Genomic DNA, 25,049 nt, shown 5'->3' with positions numbered 1-25,049 from the left:
ACATCTAGACCATCAACTCTACAAGAAAGGACCGAGCAAGTGGCTGTGTGGTTTGGGTCACATAGCTATCAGCTTGCACTTGGGAGGTAGTGCGTTCGAACCCCAATGTCAGCAGCCCTGAAGATGGTTTTCTGTGGTTACCCATTTTCACACCAACCAAATGTTGGGGCTATACCCTGATTATGGCCATAGTCGCTTCCTTCCCATTCCCAGTCCTGTCCTATCCCATCGTTGCCATAAGACCTATTTGTGTTGGTGCGACGTTAAACAAGTCGGAAAAAACAAAAATGTCTAAAAGAAAGGAATTAGTTTCATGTACTGTAAGTGGGATTATGTGAACTAAGCTTTGGGATCTATGGTTATATTCATATTTGATAATTTCAGAGCTGTCCTTTGGGAGAAAAACTAAATTAAATCTTTGAGGAATGAACATTTGTTTATGGAATGGTAACATCTTTAAATTGCTCTTCAGGTTAGCTTCCTATGAAATAATCATATAAAGTGAAAGAGATGATATGGAAGCCATTTAAAAAATATATTTCTAAGATTCTTTAAAATAAAAAATAATTTCTTCATCTCATGTTCATCAGATTACTTCACACACAGTGATGTATCATTGTTTTTACGCAGGGTGTCTACAGGTCACAAATGTCCTGAAAAAGTCGTCATATGGAATTTTGGTCATGTAAGTCCTGAAATACAAGTCGAGAATACAGGCAATTAAATCAGTAAGCAAAAAACTTGATGATGTGCTAAGTTTACTATTCACAAGTAAGGATGAGACTCTCTTATGAATTTATGAATTTTTCATATTGTATCAACTTAATTCCAATGCAATTCTTCTGTGTAAATGAAGCGTTTCTCATTGAGAATCCACACAGTGTGTCCTTAATCACCATTCGGTCTGTAGTTGGAGCTGTTTCAGCAGTTGGAAGCATAAGAAATGACCCCATCACAAAACTGATGATCTCTGATGTAAGAAGAGCCTTTTCAGAACTGCTTATACTATTCTAATTATATACACATTCTGACTCTTTACCTCAAACAATAATGAAAACCTACACATTCAGACTCTTTACCTCAAACAATAATGAAAACTGTACTAATACCCTAAGTGTTTACCGTAAAAATTACATCTCACATTAAATTCTAGATTTAAACTGTTTATAGACTTAGTTATATTTTATAACATGTTTGTGTGTTTTACACAATGAATCTACCTCAGTTTACTACCTGCTTCATTTGACAATCTCTGACAGTGAGTAAAGATTATAGTCATTTGGAATTTTCATTGTAGCAATACAAGAAGCATTCTTGTTAGACCCAAAATTATTTTAAAATTATTACCAGTTATTGAAAGAGTATGTGTAAAAGTAAATTTATGAACAAAATAGCTGATCTTTGCAGGTAGCAAACTGAGGTAGATTCATTGTGTAAAACACACAAACATGTTATAAAATATAACTAAGTCTGCCAATATTCCATCTACTTGGTGTAGAAAGGGTGATTATTAAAATGACTTGTTCTGTAATGGAAAAGTTTAGATTTTTTTCTTAGCTAAGTATAAAATCGTAAGTTATTTATGAAGTGTTCCTTCCTGCTAGTTGCTTCAGAAGAAAACAGTCCAGACTCCTATTGTTTTGATTCCAAGTGTTGGAATCAATTGCTGCTGAATTGTTTCTGATTTTTAGAGATAGATTTCAAAATATTTCAGTTTGGTGTTTTAAAGACACTGTTGTGCAGTTATTGATCTGCAAAGCTGGTATGCATTAAAGATGATTTGTTTTCAACATTGCTTACCGTTTCATCCAGGCATCTGCTGATAAGTTAGAAAAATTTGAGATATTTATATGTTTTGGTTGTTTATAATAATCATGATATTTAAAAATCACTTTAGGCCACTGTCATTAAAGTCACATTTTGAATGAAAGCACAGCATGGAGTGATAAGGCAAGGGTATCTTCTGTAGATGCTAATTAATGTTTAACCCGCGAGTGGTCGCTAGCCGAAATGTAACGTGAGTGTTCGCGCGTGAGACTTTCTCTCACATTAAAATAAATATGATATTTTTCACAGTGTTTGGGACGTAAGGCTGGAATTTACTAAAATGATACGCAAGTTCTATCTTATATATATATTTTAGATAAATGAAATGAAATGGCGTATGGCTTTTAATGCCGGGAATGTCCGAGGACAAGATCACCTCGCCAGATGCAGGTCTTTGGATTTGACTTTCGTAGGCGACCTGCGCGTCGTGATGAGGATAAAATGATGATGAAGACAACACATACACCCAGCCCCCGCGCCAGCGAAATTAACCATTTATGGTTAAAATTCCCGACACTGCAGGGAATCGAACCCGGGACCCCTGTGACCAAACGCCAGCACGCTAACCATTTAGCGATGGAGCCAGGCATGTTTTAGATAGAAATGAAATGATAAGCTGTTTATTACAGACAAAAATTACTACTCAAAATAACATATGCAATGTAGGCTACATAAAAATGATTTCCGTTCTGCAGTTGTAAAAAATAAAATCTCACACATGCATTCTATCTAGTAATATTTACGTACAAAGCAAGGTTTCTGAACACAGTAACATTTTCAAAAACAAGAAGTGCTCATAATACAAATACTAACACGTACAACAGGAATAAGTTTCCCGCTCCACTTCAACATAACACCAACATCATTAGTCCCACGATGAGAGAAAGTCTCACACAGCGCGCATGGACACATAGGAACCTTTGTTTTGGATAGGGGAGGGGGTGCTTACTCTTAAAATGTGAATCATTGTACTCACTACAGTTATAAACTCAGCTAGAAGAGGAAACAGTCACCTTCCTTTCATCACTGTAAAGTAATATCACATAACAAATAATGTGAGAGAAAATCTCATATAGCGACCACTCGCAGGTTAAGGAATGAAAAAGTCACATAAAACCACATCTTCCAGTGTACTTAAGATAATTTTAAAATAACATGAGCTTTACAATCAGTTAACTTGTTAATAAGATAATTCACTTGCATAGACCAGGTAATTAAATGTATGAATATCGAATATACTTGTGAAATAATCATAAACAAAAATATTTATATAAGCCTCCTATAAGAAATTAAAGGGGGAGAAGGAATACAAAGGTGCTGAAGAGTAGTTTTTAAACTTAATTTGAAATTTATTCTGTATATTTGTAATAGGGGCCTATAAGGAAATTGAAGTTTTTATTCTTTTTCGTTTATTGGTTGCTTTGTAGTTTGTAGTACATTTTTATTTACATGCCTATAGAATGTAAACAAATTGAAAAGCACAAGTTATTTTGAATTTGTCAAGTTTGCATGCTACTCATTCTGTATGTTAAGAATGGATTTAGACAGCAGAACTTGTATAGAACCTGTATTTTCCACTTTGTCATTGTTTTATATTTCTTCTCTTTTCTGTCAGCACATTTATTGGTGAGTTATTTTTCATGGATGATTTAAAAGGAAACCTTAATCTGAAACACTTACACTTTTTTTGCTTTATGTCGCACCGACACAGACAGGTCTTATGATGACGATGGAACAGGAAAGGCCTAGGAGTGTGAAGGAAGCAGCCTTGGCCTTAATTAAGGTACAGCCCCAGCATTTGCCTGGTGTGAAAATGGACAGGCAAGAGTAAAGTTTAGCTTCCACCGAAGTCCCAGTCAACATCCATGGCTGTGACAATATGGAAGTTGCTGGGGTATGGGTAGTGCTGAGTAAATGACATTCAGAGCACGACTAGAGCATCTGAGTGTTATGAAAGGCGCTGCTCATAAGGTCAGTCGTGCTGCAATAGTACTTTCTGACCCAGTGAGGAAAGCAATGGTAAACTACCTCACTCCTCATCTTGGTGCTGCCATTGGTTTTTGGGGTTTCTTTATAACCGCATAACCTTTGGTGGTGCTATTTGAGGATCCAACCAGCCTCTGGGCTGATGACCTAACAGACAGACAATGCACAAACTTCCGCGAATTATCGAAAACCGCAAATTATCCACAGTTTTTCTTCTTTTAAGCCTGGTAAAGAAACAAAGTTATTGGTTAAAATATTGAAATGTATGAACAGACAAAAAAGTAATGACAACATTTTGTGTTATATTGCAAACACAATAGAGGAAAATGAATATACAACAAGAAGTACACAAGCTTTACAAAATGCATGTGGATTATGCCAACAATAACTTATTTTCAGGTTTTCACTTATGGTTAACCTTTTATATTTCACTTTATGACCGCTCATATTGAAAACTTACACAATCACAAATCATGGTTGAAAACTCTTGCATCAAAATTATCTGAAAATTTAAAAAGACTTCTGCACATTCATACCTACGTTGACTCTTGTCAACTAACATGAGTAGACTGTACTGTTTGCACATTCACCTTATGCAACTAAGTTTAGAACAGGTCAACGACTTTGGGGTGTCAGGTAGGTAAGCAAGGCTTTGAGTGAAAGTGCATTCTTCTTGTATTATCTTGGCTTTGAAGGTGAGAAAATTTGTGCTTTAACACTTGCAACAATGTGCTCTAATGTTTTCAAGTTTGCAGAATTCTTATTGCAGTATGCAAATAGACCTATTGTAACATTGAAGAAAAACTTGTCTCCATGCATCATATCACAATGAAATTCCTTTAAATGACGCAGAGATATTATTTTACTGCATGTGATGATTAGTTGCTATAAAAAATACACTCTTCAAGACCTACAAATTAACCACAAAGCAAATTATCTGCGTGTGAATTACCGGGATTCCACTGTACATATTTATCATTATAATGGTCATTGGCTGCGTTAAAGATTATGAAATATTAAATTAAAAGAAAGAAGCCTAGGAAGACAGACATGAGGGAAGGGTTTAGTTAAGACCAGTATGGGGCAAGGGAAGTTGGTGGAAAGAGAGTATAGGTGCTGCGTCCAGAGTTGGGAAGTAACTGAGTTAAAGAAATCGAATTAATTGTAACTAATACTTAAGTAGTAAGTTTTACTTGTATATTTTTGCAAAATGCAATTATTACTCATAATATACTTATTAAAATAGAATTTTAATCATTACATTCTAGTAATCAGTATATATATCATCACATGGAAGCAGAAACAGGGAGGAAAATAAGTAATGATGAAGATGGCTTCATCCGTTCTATTACAGCAGAACTGTTAGTTTCACTAGTGCTGTATGAGGTACTTTCTTACCCCTCTAGTATTTCCAAAGACCTCAAAGACAATATCCATCACGGCTCAGAAGGTTCTTAAAGTTAAACACAGAATGCCTTCAAGAGTGTCTTTTCAATAAATGCAAAGATGTACTTTGGTTTAGCAATGAGAATTTTAAGAACCAAGTAAATTACAAATTATTATTTGAAATGCCATAAGTTAAAAAATTATGGGAAAATAATTGAACGTTCATCTCAGTGATGGTTACCACTTAATGTGTCTATGCTATAAAAAAAACTCAAAATAAAGTAATATATTTTTCTTTGCAAGCTTTTGTATCATTCCAGCACCGTACAAAAAAAAAAAAAAAGGTTTCCTTAAAACTGGTTCTGTGAATTAATTGTAATTTTACTGATTACTTGTTGAAAAAATTATTTGTAATTGAGTAAAATATTTCTCAGGTAACTGTAATTTAGGGCAGTTACTTTTTTCTTGTTTCCATCACTGGCTGTGACTTAAAATGGGAATAATGATTTACTCACCACTACTATTCCTCAATTTTGAAGTATAGTATAGTTTTAGGTGTGTAAAGTGTTATTATTGCTGCAGTAATCAGGGATAAAGTTTTAATTTTTTTTTAATTCTACTTGAGCCCTAATATTAGGTTTAGGTTTTATTTTACTAGTATTTATGTCTACAGATGTGAAAGTAGAGCGAATGATTGCTGGTGCAAACATTTGGGAACAACAGCAGTAGGATATTTGTAATGTGGAAATAAAGGCAAAGTTAGTGAACATGTTGAAGTTGTGTGTGTTATATACAAGGGACTTGGTATACAAGGCACAACATAAAAGTTTATTGCTTCAACATTTTTATACAATATGTACATGAAATAGAACGAAACTTTTCTTGAAGCTTGTTGAGTTGCACACGTTTAATGTTAATATAAGGTAGTAGGCTGAGGGCCTGAATAATATTTACATACGTAAGAATTGAGATTCCTATATACATTCAATCTTGTCTTGATGAGACAGTCTGTTCAAATGAGAGAATGTTCTTGATAGTCGAAAACTATCGGTCATGTATAATAACAAGTGAAACTTGTAGAGAGAGTTCGTATTAGCAGAATGCTAACAGGAGGCATATAACTTGCAAGAAACTTGCGTCTAGTGTTCATATATAGCAGAATGTTATTATTGGAGTCGGAGCACTGTAGGGGACTTGAGTGAGTAGCAGAATGCTTGGATGGGTCCTCGACGTGGCTACGGGATGCAGGACGAATGAGGCAATGTCCAGAGGTGAAACCTCACGGCCAGGAATCAGTCTACCCGTTCAGAACACATTTTTAAGAGGGTACCTCCGTGTCTGACTTGCGGTGTAGTCTGGTCGTTGGACACTGTAGGAGTCCTGGAGAGGCGAGAAACGTTGCTCCTTTTATAGCGCTGGCTGACGTCACAGACGATCACGTCAGCGCACTGCAGTCTGCCTCGTGGTCTCTGGAAACATCCATGTGTCGGGCGGGCTGCGGGCTGCAGAGATTGTAGGCACGGAGGACACACACAACAGTGTGCATGAACTGCTTTGGTGGTGGGGTCACGGACTACTTGAAGAAGAAAGGTTACTTTGAAGAATAATAGGCTGGCTGGGTCATGAGGATGAGATAATGTCTACGAGAACCCCACTGTCGGTATCCCTGAAGGTGGTTTTCTGTGGTTTCCCATTTTCACACCAGGCGAATGCTGGGGCTGTACCTTAATTAAGGCCACGGCTACTTCGTTCCCACTCCCAGGCCTTTCCTATCCCATCATCACCAAAAGACCTATCTGTGTTGGTGCGACATAAAACAAATTGTAAAAAAGAGTCGTAAGAGAGAAGTAGGATGTGATCATAGTTATAGTTGCAAATAGAAGATTAAATATTGTTTTACCGAGCTCGATAGCTGCAGTCGCTTAAGTGCGGCCAGTATCCAGTATTCCGGAGATAGTGGGTTCGAACCCCACTGTCGGCAGCCCTGAAGATGGTTTTCCGTGGTTTCCCATTTTCACACAAGGCAAATGCTGGGGCTGTACTTTAATTAAGGCCACGGCCGCTTCATTCCCATTCCTAGCCATTTCCTGTCCCATCGTCGCCATAAGACCTATCTGTGTCGGTGCAACGTAAAGCAACTTGCGAAAAAGAAGAAAAAAAAGTTTTTATAAACCACTAACTACTTTTTGGTTTTTGGAGATGTCAAGGTGCTGGAATTTATTCCTTGAGGAGTTCTTTTACGTAAATCTACTGACACAAGGCTGATATGTTTGAGCACCTTAAAATACCACCAGACTGAGCCAGGATCGAACCTGCCAAAAGGCCAGCGTCTCAACCGTCACAGCCATTCAGCCAGGCAAATAGAAGATTATGGAGGCTTTTAGTTCATTCTGAGGGATTTGCAGACAAAGTGCTGAAAGGTATAATTATAATTAAATATATATAATACCTCCTTTATAAATTTGACATCTTAGTGGACGGCCAAAAGGGTAAGTTAGAATTGTGAATACTGCACCAGTAAATATCTTGATCAACTGTTGGCTGATTTACTTGACAGCGACAGTTTATTCTGTGTTTCTGTCCTTTAGCCACTCTTCTCTTATATTTAGATGATGTTACAGAAAAGGATAAACTTCAATGTTACTGATCTGATTCGAGAATGGGCAAAAAGGTTCTGTCATTTTGTTGCATTAATAATATTTTACATGGAGAAAATAAACACGACCCTGAAAAAACGTGAAAGGAATGCCAAGCCCTATTTATGGCTCTGTTAAGGTGATGGAGATCTCTTTCAGAGGTTAAAACTATGCGATTACGATCCCCGAACCCCATTATTGTTTAATCTCTTTCCAATCGTGAAACTTTAGTTTTGTATCCATAGAAAAATTACTAAAAATTGATATGGCATTAGTTGTACATATGAGTATCCTTCTGTTTCATTCTCTTTTCTGTTTGTGTTATGAAAAGTCATTGCCGAGGATAGTGTTGAAAGTAAAGAACTTCTAATGTGGAAACAATTGAAAAATTATGTCTGTCTAGTTTTTATACAATATTTTTGAAGTCTGTGTTTAATTCATGTTCTTCTTGTATATTTCCTCTCTCTTTAATGATGTGAATGTTGTCTCTGCTAGACGGAAACTTACACTTCTAAGTGCAAACAGGTTTGTGTAATCTCTCTCCCTCTTTCTCTTTGTGCTTTTTTTAAATGTATTAGGAGATGTTTTTCTTACACCCTTGTTTGCCTTAGAAATTGTAAGAGTGTGAATGACATTTCAGTTCATCTATATTATTGACTGTATTGTAATGTTGTTTATTCCTATTCTATTGTTTGATATAAAACATGTATATTGATGTCCATTCCATTTGTATTTTATGGAATAAAATCAGAAAATTTCAATTTCTAGAATGATTCTTAAATTGTAGGATTATGTGAGAAGAAAGCATATATGATTCCATGTATAGCCACTATAATTTTTAAGCTGGAGTTCTGTTTAGGGAGTATCCCGATCATCTTCAAAGAAATTTGGTTGAGGATAATGTTTATGTTGAGGGCTATAAGAAAGGTACACAGAATTTTTTGTTTTCCTGGAGGAGCCACAGATCACAGAAGTTCCATTAGTTATTTTAATAGCAACAACTTGTTGTTGATGGAATTGTTGTTTAGACTAAATACCTTTGATCAATGAAGAACAAACTTTAAGATAGGTTTTTAACTTCCTTTCCATTTCCTTTTGATACTGAAGGCAGAAAGAGTGAATCTTGGTATAGCAGAGCTGGCGGAAGAGGCACGCCAGCTTTCCTGGGTAAATACGACATCAACCACAGCTCTGTGAGTGAGGAAGGGATCCCTAAAGGCTAAAGGAGAGAACCCCTACAAGAAAACTGTGCAAGCCTCGAAGCAGTGAGTACCCGTCCCCCCTCCCCCCGGAAAGGGGGTTTAGGGCTGATAACCTAAATTAACCCAAATAACGAAATCAGAGAAACTTGAACGAGAAATAGCCAAACTGTATGCATTTTAAGTTGCAAGAGTTTGAAAACCAGGAGAATGTAGGAGGTTGAAGTACACAAATGGGTCGAAAGAAACCATTTCAAGAAGAGTTTTCAATAGAACTGCAGAACTGTTTCAAGGTGATAGTCAAATTTGAAATTTAGGATATTGATCAACTGTGGAACAGGGCTAATCTAATCTTCAGTACAATTTTTGAGGCATTAGTACGCATAAAACAGAGGAAGACGTGAATGGGTATCACAAGATAACCACAAAATCCAAGAGGGGAAAATTGCCAAAACTAAGAAAAATGAAGCATGAGCATGAGAAGCTGAAGGGAGGACTTAAAAGAATTACACTGCAATCAGTTGAACAGTAAAATGTGTTCCCGTAGAGATAAAAGGATTTTGTGAACAACTTAGCCACTGAAGCTGAGCATACAGCAGAGATGTGAGATACTAGAATCCTTTATGCTATTACAAGATGTCTCACCAACAAGAAATGTGGCAGCAGTAAGCCAATTAAGAACAGCAGATGAAGAGATGTCTTGAACAAGATCACTGAGGAAACTGAGGTGGTCAGGGAACAGGAAGAGAAGATACCAGAGAATCAAGGGATCTGTACAGACCTACCAGCCAAGCAAGAGATAATCAATCATACACCTGAAAAAGGGCAAAGCTGCAGTACTAAACAATGTAATCCCTGAAGCAGAGGTGGGACAGGATCCCCAATTCCCCTGTCAATTTCAAGTTAATTCCAGGTACATAATCATTACTTCTTTTGCTTATGCATCAGTTGTTACCCGTGAGTAATGTGACAGTCCTATCCATCTTGTGCAATTCAAATACTTGGAGTTAAAGTGGGGTATCATTCCATTCCTGGCCCGGTCTTTGACTGAATGTGAGTTATTTAAATAATAATAGTGATTGATAAAATATGATACTACAAAAGATTCTGATATCAGAAAAATTCCCAGAACAATGGACAACACCTATAATTAATCCAGTTCATAAGAAAGGTGAAAGAAATAATCCAGACAACTATAGAGGTATTTCCATCCTTGACTACACGTATAAGATTTTCTCTAAGATACTCGGATTAAAAAACAACTTGATGAAGAGTTAGGTGAATACCAGAGAGGCTTTAGACCTTGGAGAAGCTGCTCTGAGCAAATAATAACTTTGAAGCAAGTCATGGCATATTACAGACAACGAAACAAGCCCCTTTTAATAACGCTTATATCGGGCGAGTTGGCCGTGCGCGTAGAGGCGCGCGGCTGTGAGCTTGCATCCAGGAGATAGTAGGTTCGAATCCCACTATCGGCAGCCCTGAAAATGGTTTTCCATGGTTTCCCATTTTCACACCAGGCAAATGCTGGGGCTGTACCTTAATTAAGGCCACGGCCGCTTCCTTCCAACTCCTAGGCCTTTCCTATCCCACCGTCGCCATAAGACCTATCTGTGTTGGTGCGACGTAAAGCCCCTAGCAAAAAAAAAAAAAAAAACGCTTAGAGATTTCAAGAAAGCTTACGACTCCATCCACAGACCTTCATTATTAAAAATTTTAAGTCATTTTGGACTTCACGCAAAGCTAATCAAATTGATTGAACTTGCTCTGGCTAATACAATTTCTAAAACTAAGTTCAAAGGAGAACTTTCTGAACCATTCTTGGTAACAACTGGATTAAGACAGTGCGACAGATTGTCACCTCTTCTTTTTAACTGTGCACTATAGTACGTTATGAGGGAATGGTACAAGAACAACTCCAAAAATATAAAAATTAGAACCCAGAAGGATAACACATTTGAACTGTCTAGGATTTGCTGATGATCTAGCTCTTCTGGCCAGTGATATTCAGGAAACAAAACAACAAATCTCAAAATATTTGTTTGAAAATTTCATTTGAAAAACAGAAATTATACTAACTCAACTTCCACTTGCAAACAAAATTAAGCTGGGAGACCAATAAATAAAAATTTAAATATTGAAGTGAAATAATCACATATAACCTGAACGAGAAACCAGCATGGCAAAATAGAATAGATAAACTGGTTACAGCACAGCATGTTACCAAGAATACATATAATAAAAAGTGTCTCAATTGTACCAAATCATATACCGAGAAAGAAGAAATATCTACAATCTGTACGGATATCAGTCTGCAGTGATAAGAATCAAGGGCTATGAAAAAAAAATATCAGATACCTGGAAAAAAAGTAAGGCAGTTTGTCCCCTCTCCTTTTCACTGTTTATATAGAACAGGATGTCAAAGAGAAATTTGGACAGGGAATCACAATCCAAGAAAAGGAAATCAAAACTCTGAGATTTGCTAATGATATTGTTAGTTTATCCGAGTCTGCAGAAGATCTGGAGAAATTGCTGAATGGTATGGAAACAGTATTGGGTAAGGAGTACAAGATGAAAATAAGTAAGTCCAAAACAAAAGTAATGGAATGCAGTCAAATGAAGTCAGGTGATGCAGGAAAAATTAGAGTAGGAAATGAAGTCTTAAAGGAAGTAGATGAATATTGTTACTTGAGTAATAAAATAACTAACAATGACAGAAGTAAGGCGGACATACAATGCAGACTAGCACAAGCAAGGAAACCCTTCTTAAGAAAATAAATTTACTCACTTCAAACATTGATATAGGAATGTAATGGAAAGGTTAGCACAGGATAGGGTGGTATGGAGGTATGTATCAGACCAGTCTATGGACTAATGACTCAAAGAACAACATGTCTCTGAAAATTTTTGTCTGAAAGGTGGCATTGTATGGTAGTGAAATATGGACGATAACAAGCTCAGAAAGAAAGAGAATAGAAGCTTTTGAAATGTGGTGTTACAGAAGAATGCTGAAGGTGAGATGGATAGATCAAATCATGAACGAAGAGATACTGAATCGGTGAGAGGAGATTGATTTGGCTAAATTTGATGAGAAGAGGAGATAGAATGATTGAATACATCTTACAACACCCAGGACTTGTTCAGTTGGTTTTTGAAGGAAGTGTAGGCAATAAGAATGGTAGGGGTAGAGCAAGGTAGGAATATGACTAGCAGATTAGAGCAGATGTGGTAGTAACATAGAAATGAAAACGTTAGCACAGGATAGGGTGGTATGGACAGTTGTATCAAACCATTCTATGGACTAATGACTCAAACAACACCACAGTGTCTCATACCATCTTAAATCTCAAACCAAACTTCTGATACTGAAAACACTGTGATTGCCACAAAGAAGTGTGAGGGAGACTTGCTGGACACAACAGATGCTCTAAGGGAGGGAAATAAATATATGGAAAATGGACTAGAATAATAAACCAGTGACAAACAAAACATGCCTATCAACTCTTTTTCGCTAGTTAGAAATGGATAGTACCCAAATATCTGACGTCTTATGCAAATACTTGTTATTCTGCCTCTAACATGTTCTGCTGAAAGATCATTTTCTACTCTTAGAAGAATGAAGACCCATTCAACAATGAGTGAAGAAGGATTTACTGCATTGGCTCTTCTGCATACTTATCAGGAAAATGATACACGGCATCTCCATCAGAAGTAATTGGCAGTTTTGCATGCAAGCTATGTGACACCTATGTGGAATACTCCATACAAGAGTTCCTGGAGTATCTGTGCTGCAACAGGATGACTGCGAATAGCCCTATCAAGCAAATCTCATGCATGCTCAATAGAATTCAGGTCGGGACTCACCACTGGCCATTCCATCACTTGAATGTGAAGCCTTTTTTCTGGATCTGTGCCTCTGTATAGGCACTTTAAGGTAGAAACATGTTTCAGGAAGGAGACTCCAGGAATCGGTAACATTTTCACTCCAGCGAAGTGAGAGCAGAAATGTGGTTTCAAGGACAAAAGCCGGGGGCAGCTCACCCTACCTGCTGTATGGGATACTTTTTGCTCTCTCATTTGCATTTATTCACATTGTTGAGACATTGACAGATTGGCTTATTTTTGAAACCTACTATATACTGTTCAAAAGAATAGCATATGCCATGCTGTATAGAACAATAACTGACAACTAGCAGTGCTAGCAGATACACCTGTATTCTTTACAAATAATGTATCAAATGTAGATTCTCAAACAAAACTACCTTAAATGTCTGAACAGTGTCAAAAACAAAATGGGAATAGCCACTCATCCAGTTTGGTTTGCTACCAAACTTGAGAGCTTTACAAAAGGATGTCAGAGAAAATAACCGGAATGATTTTTTGTGTTTCAATAATCCCGCGCTGGAGTTTTACAGGTGGGAGTACTGGAAAGGTCTGACCTTGAGTGACGTGCTTCGCACTGTGTCACTCGCCTCAGGCTTCTCAGTTTCAGGGGAGCAGCTGAGGAAGGAGGCCGTGTTCGCTGTACCCAACGTGGATCTCAAGTTGCAGCAGTGTGCTTCAGTTAGATTTTGCATTCTCCTGGACAAAACTCCACACAAACAGTGGAAGCATTGCAGCAAGCTTACAGAGAAGAAGGTGTGGGAAAGACGCAAGTTTTTGTGTGGCACAAACACTTTAAGGAAGGTAAAACTAATCTTGAGGATGCTCCACGCCCCGGAAGACCCTCAACTTCGAAAACCGACATCAATGAGAACACAGTTGATGTCATGTTGCAGGGTGACCACCGTTTAACCATTGAAGAGATTGCTGGAATGATAAACATCTCCTATGGATCAGCCGAAGACATCATATGCAATGTTCTAGGGCGTGGAAAAGTTTCAGTGAAGTGGGTGCCACGTGTGATTAATGATGAACAGAAGGGTCACTGTGTGATGGCATGTCAAGAATGGAAAGGGAGACTTCGGCGGGAACTAGATATTTTGGACACAGTTATCACATGTGACGTGTTCTGGTTCCATCATTATGACCCAGAGACAAAACAGCAAATTGCCCAATAGAAATATTCTTCCAGTCCAAGACCCAAAAAGGCCAAAGTCAGGCGAGTGCAGGGAAAGTCATGCAGCTTGTCTTTTTTGATAAGCAGGGTATTGTGTACGATCATGTAGTGAAAAAGCAACTTACTGTTACTGCTGATTACTATTGTAAAGTGTTACAGGGTCCACTGAAAAGAAAACTTGCAGAAAAAAGACCACACTTTGCTCAAACGGGATGGATCCTGCACCAGGACAATGCACCTGTGCATCGGGCAATCAAGACACAAGGTACAATAACCAAATTGGGCATTGAGGTGATGCCACATCCACGTTATTCACCGGACCTAGCACCATGTGACTTCTACATATTTCCTGCAGTGAAAAAGGAACTTTGGGGTCATCTTTTTCAAAGTGATCAAGAAGTAAACAATGCAATTTTGGGTATACTCAACAGACTATTAAGAAAGGTCTTCGAGGAGTGTTTTGAACAGTGGACTGAATGCTGGAACCATTGTATTGTGTCTGACGGAGAATACTTTGGAGGTCTGTAAGTGTTTTGACACCCCCTTGTAGTATCATGTATGTCCTCTGTAAGCATTTATCAAGCCTGACACCTATGTGGCATACTTCATACAAGAGTCTGTGGTGTAACAGGATGGCCATGAATACACCTGTCAAGCATATCTCACACGTTCTCAATAGCATTCAGGTCGGGACTCACCACTGGCCATTCCATTACTTGAATGTGAAGCCTTTTCTGGATGTCCCTGGTGTTACCCACTGCATGCACCGTGGCATTGTCATGCATGAGAAGGAATTCATAACCAACCCCGTATGCAGCAACCACCACGTGGTCTAACAAGATCTGGTTGATGTACTCCCTGGCGGTAAGGTGGTCGTGGACAGTAGCAAGATCTGTACGGCTGTTGGCATTAACCTCTCAAGCCGGGAGCACATGAATGTCATACGTGGTAGTCTTATCTATCAGCGGATGCATGTGACATTCACACTGAGCACATCACTTGTTCCAAAACAGTCCAGCTCTGTCATCTCTTGACATTTCTCTGTACTACGCGACATATGAAACCTTGAGTCTCAGTTCTCCCACCTCTTCTGTTTTCTTTGGCCTAGAACTGTAACTTTGTGATAAAATATGTTTTGGTTTCACATTGCCAATTGTTGTTTTTTTTTTTCAAGTGAAAGCATGGCAGGTCTGAGTACATCGTATAATCTCACGTCTGAACAAATTGTAGAATGTTTAGATGAACTGGGTGATAGTGATATTATAGTATTTGATAGTGGTAGCGAGTTTGACAGTGATGAAAGCGATTAAGATTTTTTTACCAGAAAAAAGCGGTGAAAATAACGACGAAGTATACACAGTGACGACAATAGTAATGTTGAAAATGAAAGTGTCTTGCCAGTGAGGCATCAACATACACAAGAAGACTGGAAGTGGAACAAAATGGATGATTCATACATCCCACAAAAAATAAATTCCATTTACTGAAACATGTGGAGTTGTAAACCAGCTAGAGTGCGTTTCAGAAGTATTTAAACTATTTTTCGGTGATGAGATATTATGTACAATTACGGATGAGACAAATTGCTATGCCAATGGCTTTTTGAATTCAAAGAATGATTACCTGACACCGCGGTCCAGAGTTCGTGACTGGAAAAATGTGGATATTGATGAACTGTATGTTTATTTTGGGTTACCAGATTACTGGAAAATGGAAGGAAATACCATTCTGGTGCAAGGAATGCGGCCTTGGACTCTGTGTAGATGGGTGTTTCAAAGTTTATCACACTGAAGCCAACTTTTAGGGGAGTTATTTTTATTTATTTATTATTATTATTATTTTTTTTTTTTTTGTGCAACAAAATGTCTATTGTGGTGTATCTCCTCAAAATTTGGGTTATTTATATGCAAACATTGTCGAGGTATATAAATATTTATTTGAATTACTGTAATATAGCTGCTGCTTGACCATTTAAATTACCGCCAGTAGGCTCTGGCGAGAGAATTTTATTCCCTGCTTGAGGGGTTAATGCCACCCGCACACTATCACAGAACCTTGTCCAGATCCTCCCATTTGTTGTACAGCATTTGGTAAGTAACACTCACCAGGGCCTCTCCATAAAGATACATGGCCATCACTTTTGAGCTAAGGGAAATCTCGACTCATCTGTGAACACGGCTTTCTCTTGGCAAAGTTGCCAATTGATGTGTTTACAGACGAATAGAAGGTAAACTACTTGATAATATCGCGTTAAGCAAAACACTCAAACAGGTCGTATGGGTTGTAAGTTCCTTTCACATAACTTTTCCCTTACAGTCTGATTGGGTACTGTGAGTCCTGTTGCCCTTCTGATATATTGTTGGAGTTCTCTGTCAATAGTGTTATGATGACAATGCAGGAATGACCAGATTTCATTTTGTTTTTTTAATGCATTATTGACCTTGTCAAACCCAGCTGATGAACTGTCCTGTCTCGTATTGATTCCACAACCAAGAAATGACAGACGGGGAGACAGTGAAATCCTCAGCACCACGATGGAAAATGCACCCTTCCTGGTTCAAAGTGACTGCTCTTATGACTCACTGTATATGCTTGAAGGTTTGCTAAATCCGCAAATGACAACGCTATGACACACCAACCTACAAGTATTCACTTTGTTTTGACCAGGCGAGTTGGCCGTGTGGTTAGGGGCGCACAGCTGTGAGCTTGAATCCGGGAGATAGTAGGTTTGAACCCCACTGTTGGCAGTCCTGAAGATGGTTTCCTATTTTCACACCAGGTAAATTCTGGGGCTGTATCTTAATTAAGGCCACGGTCGCTTCCTTCTCACTCCTAGGCCTTTCCTATCCCTTAAAAAAGTAGTTAAAAATGTGGGTTATAGGTAGAGGAAGGTTAATGGATGAAGAGTGCTGATGGAGAGAAGCAATATTGTGATGTGGCGGTGCAGATTTCTGAGAAAGATTGTTGACGAGAATTTTGATTATATTATTATTATTATTATTATTATTATTATTATTATTTATTTTCCTTAAATTGTACATGTACAATTTAGGGGTGGCAGATGGAGAAAGGGCAAGCCCCACATACACGGAAGTGCCTCCATCCATATTGTATGGCTGGTGCAACGTAAAGCCAATTGTAAAAAAAAACTTTGTTTCGAGGGGTCTCCTGGCACCGCACTGCAGGGCTAGAATATAGATACAGTATAGTTCAGACATTTCCTGCTTTGAATACACAAGATATCAGTCTTTGCAGTAAGGCCATTGGTACCAGTTGTGTCAAAAGTACTGTAATATCAGTCGTTCAAACACATGTTTCACTAATTTGTTTTGACAGTGAATATTTTGGTGAAATATTGTGAACATTTTAAGCATTTTCACTCATTCATCTTCTTCAAAGTCACTAGTTGATTATGAGTATGAGAACTTCCTCCACAGTATACAGTTTCTCCTGCATAATGGAATATGGTACCAGAATGCTTTGAGTCAATCGAAGCACTAATATGTTGGTAGTGAATAGTAACCACGCAGCAAGTGATGAACGCATAGGTCACACAAACACTAACCTTTGAACTGATTGCCCCTGACATCTGGTGACTCTGCTATTAACTATAGTTCAGTTCTTATGAGATTCAACTTGACATTTGAGCCGCTGCCTTTTGGCGGAGGCCAAGTGAATTAATAAACAGCCAAACTCATACCCAGCCGATCATTCTAATATAGAGTGCATTAGACTCCAGTTCTGGTTACCATTGTCAATCTGTTGTTTACTGTAACCACATGCTATCAGCTGTGTGTTATATTGTGCTCAGTTCTTTACATGTTTTTTTTTTTTTTTGTTTATATTTTTAGTTGAGTGTGTAAAAATTTGTTTAGTATTTTTTAACAGTATAGCAGTATGTGGTGAATAGTGTATAGCAAGGTACAGTACATTAATACTGTAGTTTATTTAGTAGCTTAGTTTAATATTTTGTTTGGTAGTTATAGGGTAGGTTAATTTTGGGTCCTTGTGTGAATTTTATATTCTGTCACGTTAGCGCCTACATCTAAGGATGAAGATCCGAAGAGAAGAAAGCCCTTCAGATGCGGTACTCCACTGAGGAGACAGGCCTGGGAAATTATTTGCAATGTAAGGGAGTATTTCAAGAGGGAAAAAGATAGCGGTGCACCTTCTTGCCTGTTGCAAAAGCAGTTCAGAGAACAGCTTATGTGATCAAGATTAACAGGAGTACAGTTATAAGCATATGGTAGGTGAAGTACTTTGTTGAGACATTGGAGCCGCCCAAACTTGAAACGCCAGGGAAGAAGAGAAATAAGCCTAAATCGGTAACGGAATTATACTCTTTTAAACTAGATACATTTCGTCAGCATATTTACGCCTACTACTATAGAAAAGAAAACCCTACTGTTGAGAAATTGCTTTGTTCTCTTGACAACAATGGCCTTTTCAGTGGGAGCAAATTTTTCCTTAGAAAAGTAGTTAAAAATGTGGGTTATAGGTAGAGGAAGGTTAACAGACGAAGAGTGCTGACGGAGACGAACAATATTGTGATGTGGCGGTGCAGATTTCTGAGAATGATTGTTGACGAGAATTTTGATTATATTGTATGGCTGGACAAAACTTGGGTTAATGGTTCTCATTCCTGGGGCAGATGATTCAATAGAATGCACTATGGCAGTACCTGGGGAGGGGGCAGAGTCATAGTGACTCACGCCAGTACTTGGCAAGATTTTGTGTCAAACTGCTTGTATGTGTTCCAATCTAAGAAAACCGGAGATTACCACAAGGAAATGAACAGTGGCCCATTCCAGAAATGGTTTGAGGAAATACTGCTGAGCAACTTGTTTGAAAAGAGCACAATAATGATGGACAATGCCCCCTACCACTTGGTCATTCTTGACAAAGCACCGTCAAGGAAAGAATGAGTTTACTTGAGTGATTTAAGAAGCGCAATATTTTGGTTTGCGATGACATGAGGAAGGGGAATCTCGTGCATCTTGTGAACCAAAACAAGACCCAGTGCCCAGTTTATATGGTGGATGAAATAGCCATGAGGTATGGGCATAAAGTAGTTTGCCTTCCACCATACCATTGCCATTTTAATACATGGAACTGATTTGGGCCCAGTGAAGGATTACGTAGCTGCAAATAACCGACTCTTCACAGTTTCAGAAATTGAAAGACTTGTTTTGGAAGCCATAGGCACTGTAAGTGCAGGAGACGGGAGCAAGGTTGTGAGACATATAAAATCTGAGGTAATTTTTTTAAAATTATTTATTTTTGCTATTTGCTTTATGTCACACTGACACAGATAGGTCTTATGGCAATGATGGGATAGGAAAGGCCTAGGGATGTGAAGGAAGCGGCTGTGGCCTTAATTAAGGTACAGCCCCAGCATTTGCCTGGTGTGAAAATGGGAGACCACGGAGAACCGTCTTCAGGGCTGCCGACAGTGGGGTTCGAACCCACTATCTCCCGGATGCAAGCTCACAGCTGCGCACCCCTAACCACATGGTCAACTCATGCGGTGTGAGATAATGAAAGCTTGGGAGAAGGAAAGTATCACAGATGATTATGTGGAAGACTTTATTATCTCGTTACGGTCAAGCGAGAGTGAAACCTCAACAGACGATGGCAGTGCCGATAGTGACTCAGAAATGATTGGTGTATTCCCTTTGTAGGATTTTTCCCCTTCCTTAGTAGAAATTGAATCTATCAGCTATGCGAGCTTTTCTAGATGTTGAGTAGAAATTTCATTTCACTTTCTCACGTTTTATCTACTCGAGGATTGCCCTATTTTTATTTTGTAGCCTTATCCTAAATGTGTTGTGTGTTATTGTTCATCTTATGTGAGTTAGGTATGTTGTTACAAAGAACAATTGATTCTGGACTTATATTTGAGTATATATATTTCCATTCATGATGTGTATCATGAATCAGCTGTTTGTACTCGTAACGATTTGGCACCATTGTCCGACTTCTGGTGAACTGTCAAGTTGAAACTCATAGAAACAGAAGTGTACAAACTTGCAAGAAAATTGCTAGATAAAGCATGAACTTCTCTAGCATTCCCCTGTAGTTGGGGGTTGTAGAATATGATCCACTATCAGGTGCCTGTCGTAGGAGGCGACTAAAAGAGACCTGAGGGGTTCTTAACTTGGGAGTATTGGTTGGCAACCATGGGTTCCTTACTTGAGTCCTGACATTGCTTCCACTTAGTTGTGTCAGATAACTCACTTCTATCCTATCCGACCTCCATTGGTCCACTCTTGTTCTTCTCCGACCCTGACAGTATTAGGCTTGTGAGCCCTAGAGAGTCATACCTTGGCATGCCCTTCATGGCCTTTGTCTTTCTTTGGCCGGTACCTTCATTTTTTGAAGTGTTGGACCCCTTATATTTTTTCCCCCTCTGATAAGTGTTAATAGAGGATGGTTGCCCAGTTGTAATTCCTCTTAAAACAATAATCACCACCTCCAGCAAAGATAACCCAAGCAATACACAATAATAATAATAATAATAATAATGATAATAATAATAATAATAATAAATTGTCCATAACTTATTTGGTGTTTTTGTACATTTATATAGTTAGCCTCTTATTCCTAGTATTTTATAATCAGGATATATTTAGCCAGTATAGTTGTAGTGTAGTAATTCTAACAGTTTGTTTCCTGATTGCTAGATCGTCTAGAATATCTTTGTGTACTACCGTATACGGTACATTATTACCTTCATCTGACATATATACCGTACCTACTTCTGTTCATAGAATACGCTATTTTACTTCTGATGATATTTCCATATTATTTCATTTCATTGAAGAGATAAAAAATGGCTGAGAGAGACAGGCATAAGGACTGTGGGTGTGAGTGGGAACTAAGGAGGATTAGGGAAGAGAAAGCGAGCTTGAGGGAGATAATTAAACTTGTAATGGAGGACAGGAATGAAGGTAAATCTCTCTCAATCATTGTACAGGTAGGTAGTAGTGTCGTGCATTGTTCGAACTTGAGACGGGTAACCAAGACAGAACATCATGTGCCTTGCTGCATATGCAACCAATTGAGCGTGTAAGCTAAAATGCCTGAGTTTGCTCCAATTCGTTCGACAGGGCATGTTCGAAGCGAAGCTTGCTGACTAGGGAGGATGGCTTTGCTTGCTTTACTTACGTTGCAAGCAATGTGTTTTTTCCAGATATAGGGAATCCCTTGTTTGCATAGGGCAAAGCCCGGGAATTCGGAGGTATAAAAGGGCGAAGAAATGATTGAGTTACCCGTTAGTTTTGAGCAGAAGTTCACCATGCCACGTGAATCGACGGACAGCCTTATGGCTAAAATTCAAAGCAGTGTATATAAACTAATAAAGAGAGATGGACTCAGTTCTGATGTTTGGAAGAAGTTCCTGCTTGTAGTCACTGCAGATAGTCAGCAGACAGGGTACCGTATGTTTCCTGTGAAATGTACAATGCACTGTTAACATATAAATCTGGTACAACTTATTAGAAAAAACCACATTTGCAAATTTAATGCTGGATTTTCTCGCCAAGTATTGCCCGGCATTACAAAACAAACCATAACTAGCGCGTGAGTTTTCATGTGTGCCAAAGATTTCCGACCGTTTAACACTGTTGCCGGAGAAAGCTTTAAAGAATTAGAGTAAGAACTGGTTAATATCAGTGCTAATTTTGGAAAAGTAGATATTGTTTATGTGTTACCGCATCATTCCTCCATCAGTAGAAACATCCAAGCAAAGGCAGATGAAATACGAAGCGAAATATTGCCACTGATTTTTTCTGCTATGCACGACAAATGTTACTTGGCTACTGCTGATATGTGGACTGACCAATACAACCAAACCTATTATCTGACGCTGACTACGCAGCATATAGACAGAGAGTGGAAGCTGATCAGTAATGTGCTTTTTACTACAAAATTTCCAAATACAATTAAAACAAGTGCAAGTATAATTGCGAAAGTTCATGAAAGAATGTACGAGTTAAACATTCCTCAATGTGATTATGAAAGACATGTTTTTGTAACAGATCAGGGTTCAAACATAAAGAAAGCTTTCGAAGAACATAGACATCTGCCTTGTGCTGCTCACTGCATAAATACAGCACTTGCGCACGTATTCGAAGAAACGAGATTTCTTGTGGAAGATGCTCCAGTATCTGCAAACAATATAAACACCGCAAAGGCAGTAGTGAGGTAAAAAAAAAAAAAAAAAAAGTATTGCTGCCCAGCTTCAAACAACGGTACAGAAAGAAGTAATGAAGAGGTGGAATAGTCTCTGTACGACGTTACAGTCTGTTTTAAGCAGTATGATCAAATCGTTGCACTGTTGCGAAATCATAATGCCTTCCTAAAGTTAGATGGCTTCAGTTGAGGTTGCAGAAGAGATAGTAGCTTTCCTTAAACCATTCAAAGAAGCAACCGATGATCTGGAACATGACACAGCACCAACAATTCACTTAGTACTCTTGTGGTTCCATAAACTCCGACAGCACTGCTCAGTCAGTGAAACAGACAGTGAGGTATTTGTTAATGATTGACTTCTTCATTTTCTGTCACTTAAGTAATATGCATAGTCATTGCAATAATATTATGTTGAACCTTGATTTTACTTTCAGGAAATCCGTAAAATAAAAATCAGAGCTCACAAGCTATTAAGTGAAAAGGTACAGGTCTCAACTGTACACAAAATAGCCACATTTCTATGGCCCCCGTTTCACCACGTGAAAATATTAGAAGAAGATGAAAGGTAGGGCGTAATGGACGAAGTCAGACGTATCTGTATAACATCTGATATATCAAGTTCCGTAATATAAGCTGCTGTGTGTAATTACTTAAGTGGCTGTATTACAACGTCCATCAAACATCTCGTTAAGTTTGTATTTCTAATTTTATATTTCTCTCTCTGTAGATCCTTCACATCGCGCTGTGCGTGCATCGACTAGCCTACAAAAGCCTCCAAAGAAAAAGAACAAATTGAGTGAATGGATAAGCGACAGTGCTGGCGACGAAGTAGGGATGTACTGCAATATGAATGTTGGTGAAGATGAAGAAGACCTACTGCGATGGTGGAAGGAACACGAAACCGGTCTGCCTACTCTATAAATAATTGCCAGACGTACGTTGTGCATTCCAGCAACCAGTGCAAGTAGCGAAAGAAACTTTAGTAAAGCTGGAATGCTTTTAACAAGTCGTAGGAGTCAACTAGACCCAGACCAAGTCAATGACTTGTTATTAATTCATAACAATCAGAAGAATAAATAATTAGTTTGCAATTAATTCCCAGTTAGGAGCTAGAGTTTGTGGACTAGCCATAGAAAACCTTGAACAAAGAGGAACATTTAAATTACTTTTGAGATTTATATTTAACTTTGTGTTATAATGACTTAACATGAACAGTTGATATAAAATGTCTTTGGTATAGTTAGTAGTGAAATATATAGCTTATGCATTAATAATGTGTATTTAGTTTCCATATACACTGACTGACAGAGCAAATGCAACACCAAGAAGGAGTGGTCAGAACTTTATGCCAATTGCAGGGTAGACTGACGTCACTGAGGTATGCTCATGATGTGAAATGCGCCGCTGTGCTGCGCACGTAGCGAACGATAAATGGGACACGACGTTGGCGAATGGCCCACTTCGTACCATGATTTCTCAGCCGACAGTCATTGTAGAACGTGTTGTCGTGTGCCACAGGACACGTGTATAGCTAAGAATGCCAGGCTGCCGTCAACGGAGGCATTTCCAGCAGACAGACGACTTTACGAGGGGTATGGTGATCGGGCTGAGAAGGGCAGGTTGGTCGCTTCGTCAAATCGCAGCCGATACCCATAGGGATGTGTCCACGGTGCAGCGCCTGTGGCGAAGATGGTTGGCGCAGGGACATGTGGCACGTGCGAGGGGTCCAGGCGCAGCCCGAGTGACGTCAGCACACGAGGATCGGCGCATCCGCCGCCAAGCGGTGGCAGCCCCGCACGCCACGTCAACCGCCATTCTTCAGCATGTGCAAGACACCCTGGCTGTTCCAATATCGACCAGAACAATTTCCCGTCGATTGGTTGAAGGAGGCCTGCACTCCCGGCGTCCGCTCAGAAGACTACCATTGACTCCACAGCATAGACGTGCACGCCTGGCATGGTGCCGGGCTAGAGCGACTTGGATGAGGGAATGGTGGAACGTCGTGTTCTCCGATGAGTCACGCTTCTGTTCTGTCAGTGATAGTCACCGCAGACGAGTGTGGCGTCGGCGTGGAGAAAGGTCAAATCCGGCAGTAACTGTGGAGCGCCCTACTGCTAGACAATGCGGCATCATGGTTTGGGGTGCTATTGCGTATGATTCCACGTCACCTCTAGTGCGTATTCAAGGCACGTTAAATGCCCACCGCTACGTGCAGCATGTGTTGCGGCCGGTGGCACTCCCGTACCTTCAGGGGCTGCCCAATGCTCTGTTTCAGCAGGATAATGCCCGCCCACACACTGCTCGCATCTCCCAACAGGCTCTACGAGGTGTACAGATGCTTCCGTGGCCAGCGTACTCTCCGGATCTCTCACCAATCGAACACGTGTGGGATCTCATTGGACGCCGTTTGCAAACTCTGCCCCAGCCTCGTACGGACGACCAACTGTGGCAAATGGTTGACAGAGAATGGAGAACCATCCCTCAGGACACCATCCGCACTCTTATTGACTCTGTACCTCGACGTGTTTCTGCGTGCATCGCCGCTCGCGGTGGTCCTACATCCTACTGAGTCGATGCCGTGCGCATTGTGTAACCTGCATATCGGTTTGAAATAAACATCAATTATTCTTCCGTGCCGACTCTGTTTTTTCCCCAACTTTCATCCCTTTCGAACCACTCCTCCTTGGTGTTGCATTGCTCTGTCAGTCAGTGTAAAAGCAGTAAAGTATGCTAGCCAGAAGGAATACACGTGGCAGCACGTGA

The 25,049-nt window shown here is 39.2% G+C and overlaps 1 protein-coding gene across 4 annotated transcripts in view; it reads left to right on the top strand.

The window, feature by feature from the left end:
• fwd (phosphatidylinositol 4-kinase beta fwd) overlaps positions 1-23,432 on the top strand; it is a 374,395-nt gene extending 350,963 nt beyond the window's left edge. For all 4 annotated transcript variants that reach the window (XM_067136952.2, XM_067136953.2, XM_067136951.2 and 1 more), the window contains exon 12: positions 23,014-23,432. In XM_067136952.2, coding sequence (XP_066993053.1) covers positions 23,014-23,207 — 194 coding nt within the window. In that variant the 3' untranslated portion in view covers positions 23,208-23,432. The remainder of the gene's footprint in view (positions 1-23,013) is intronic.
• Positions 23,433-25,049: the final 1,617 nt, after the last annotated feature.

Source organism: Anabrus simplex, chromosome 1 (assembly GCF_040414725.1).
Source record: "Anabrus simplex isolate iqAnaSimp1 chromosome 1, ASM4041472v1, whole genome shotgun sequence".
Lineage (NCBI taxonomy): Eukaryota > Metazoa > Arthropoda > Insecta > Orthoptera > Tettigoniidae > Anabrus > Anabrus simplex.
The sequence above is the reverse complement of the archived record's forward strand: the minus strand, read 5'-3'. Positions and strand labels throughout refer to the sequence as shown.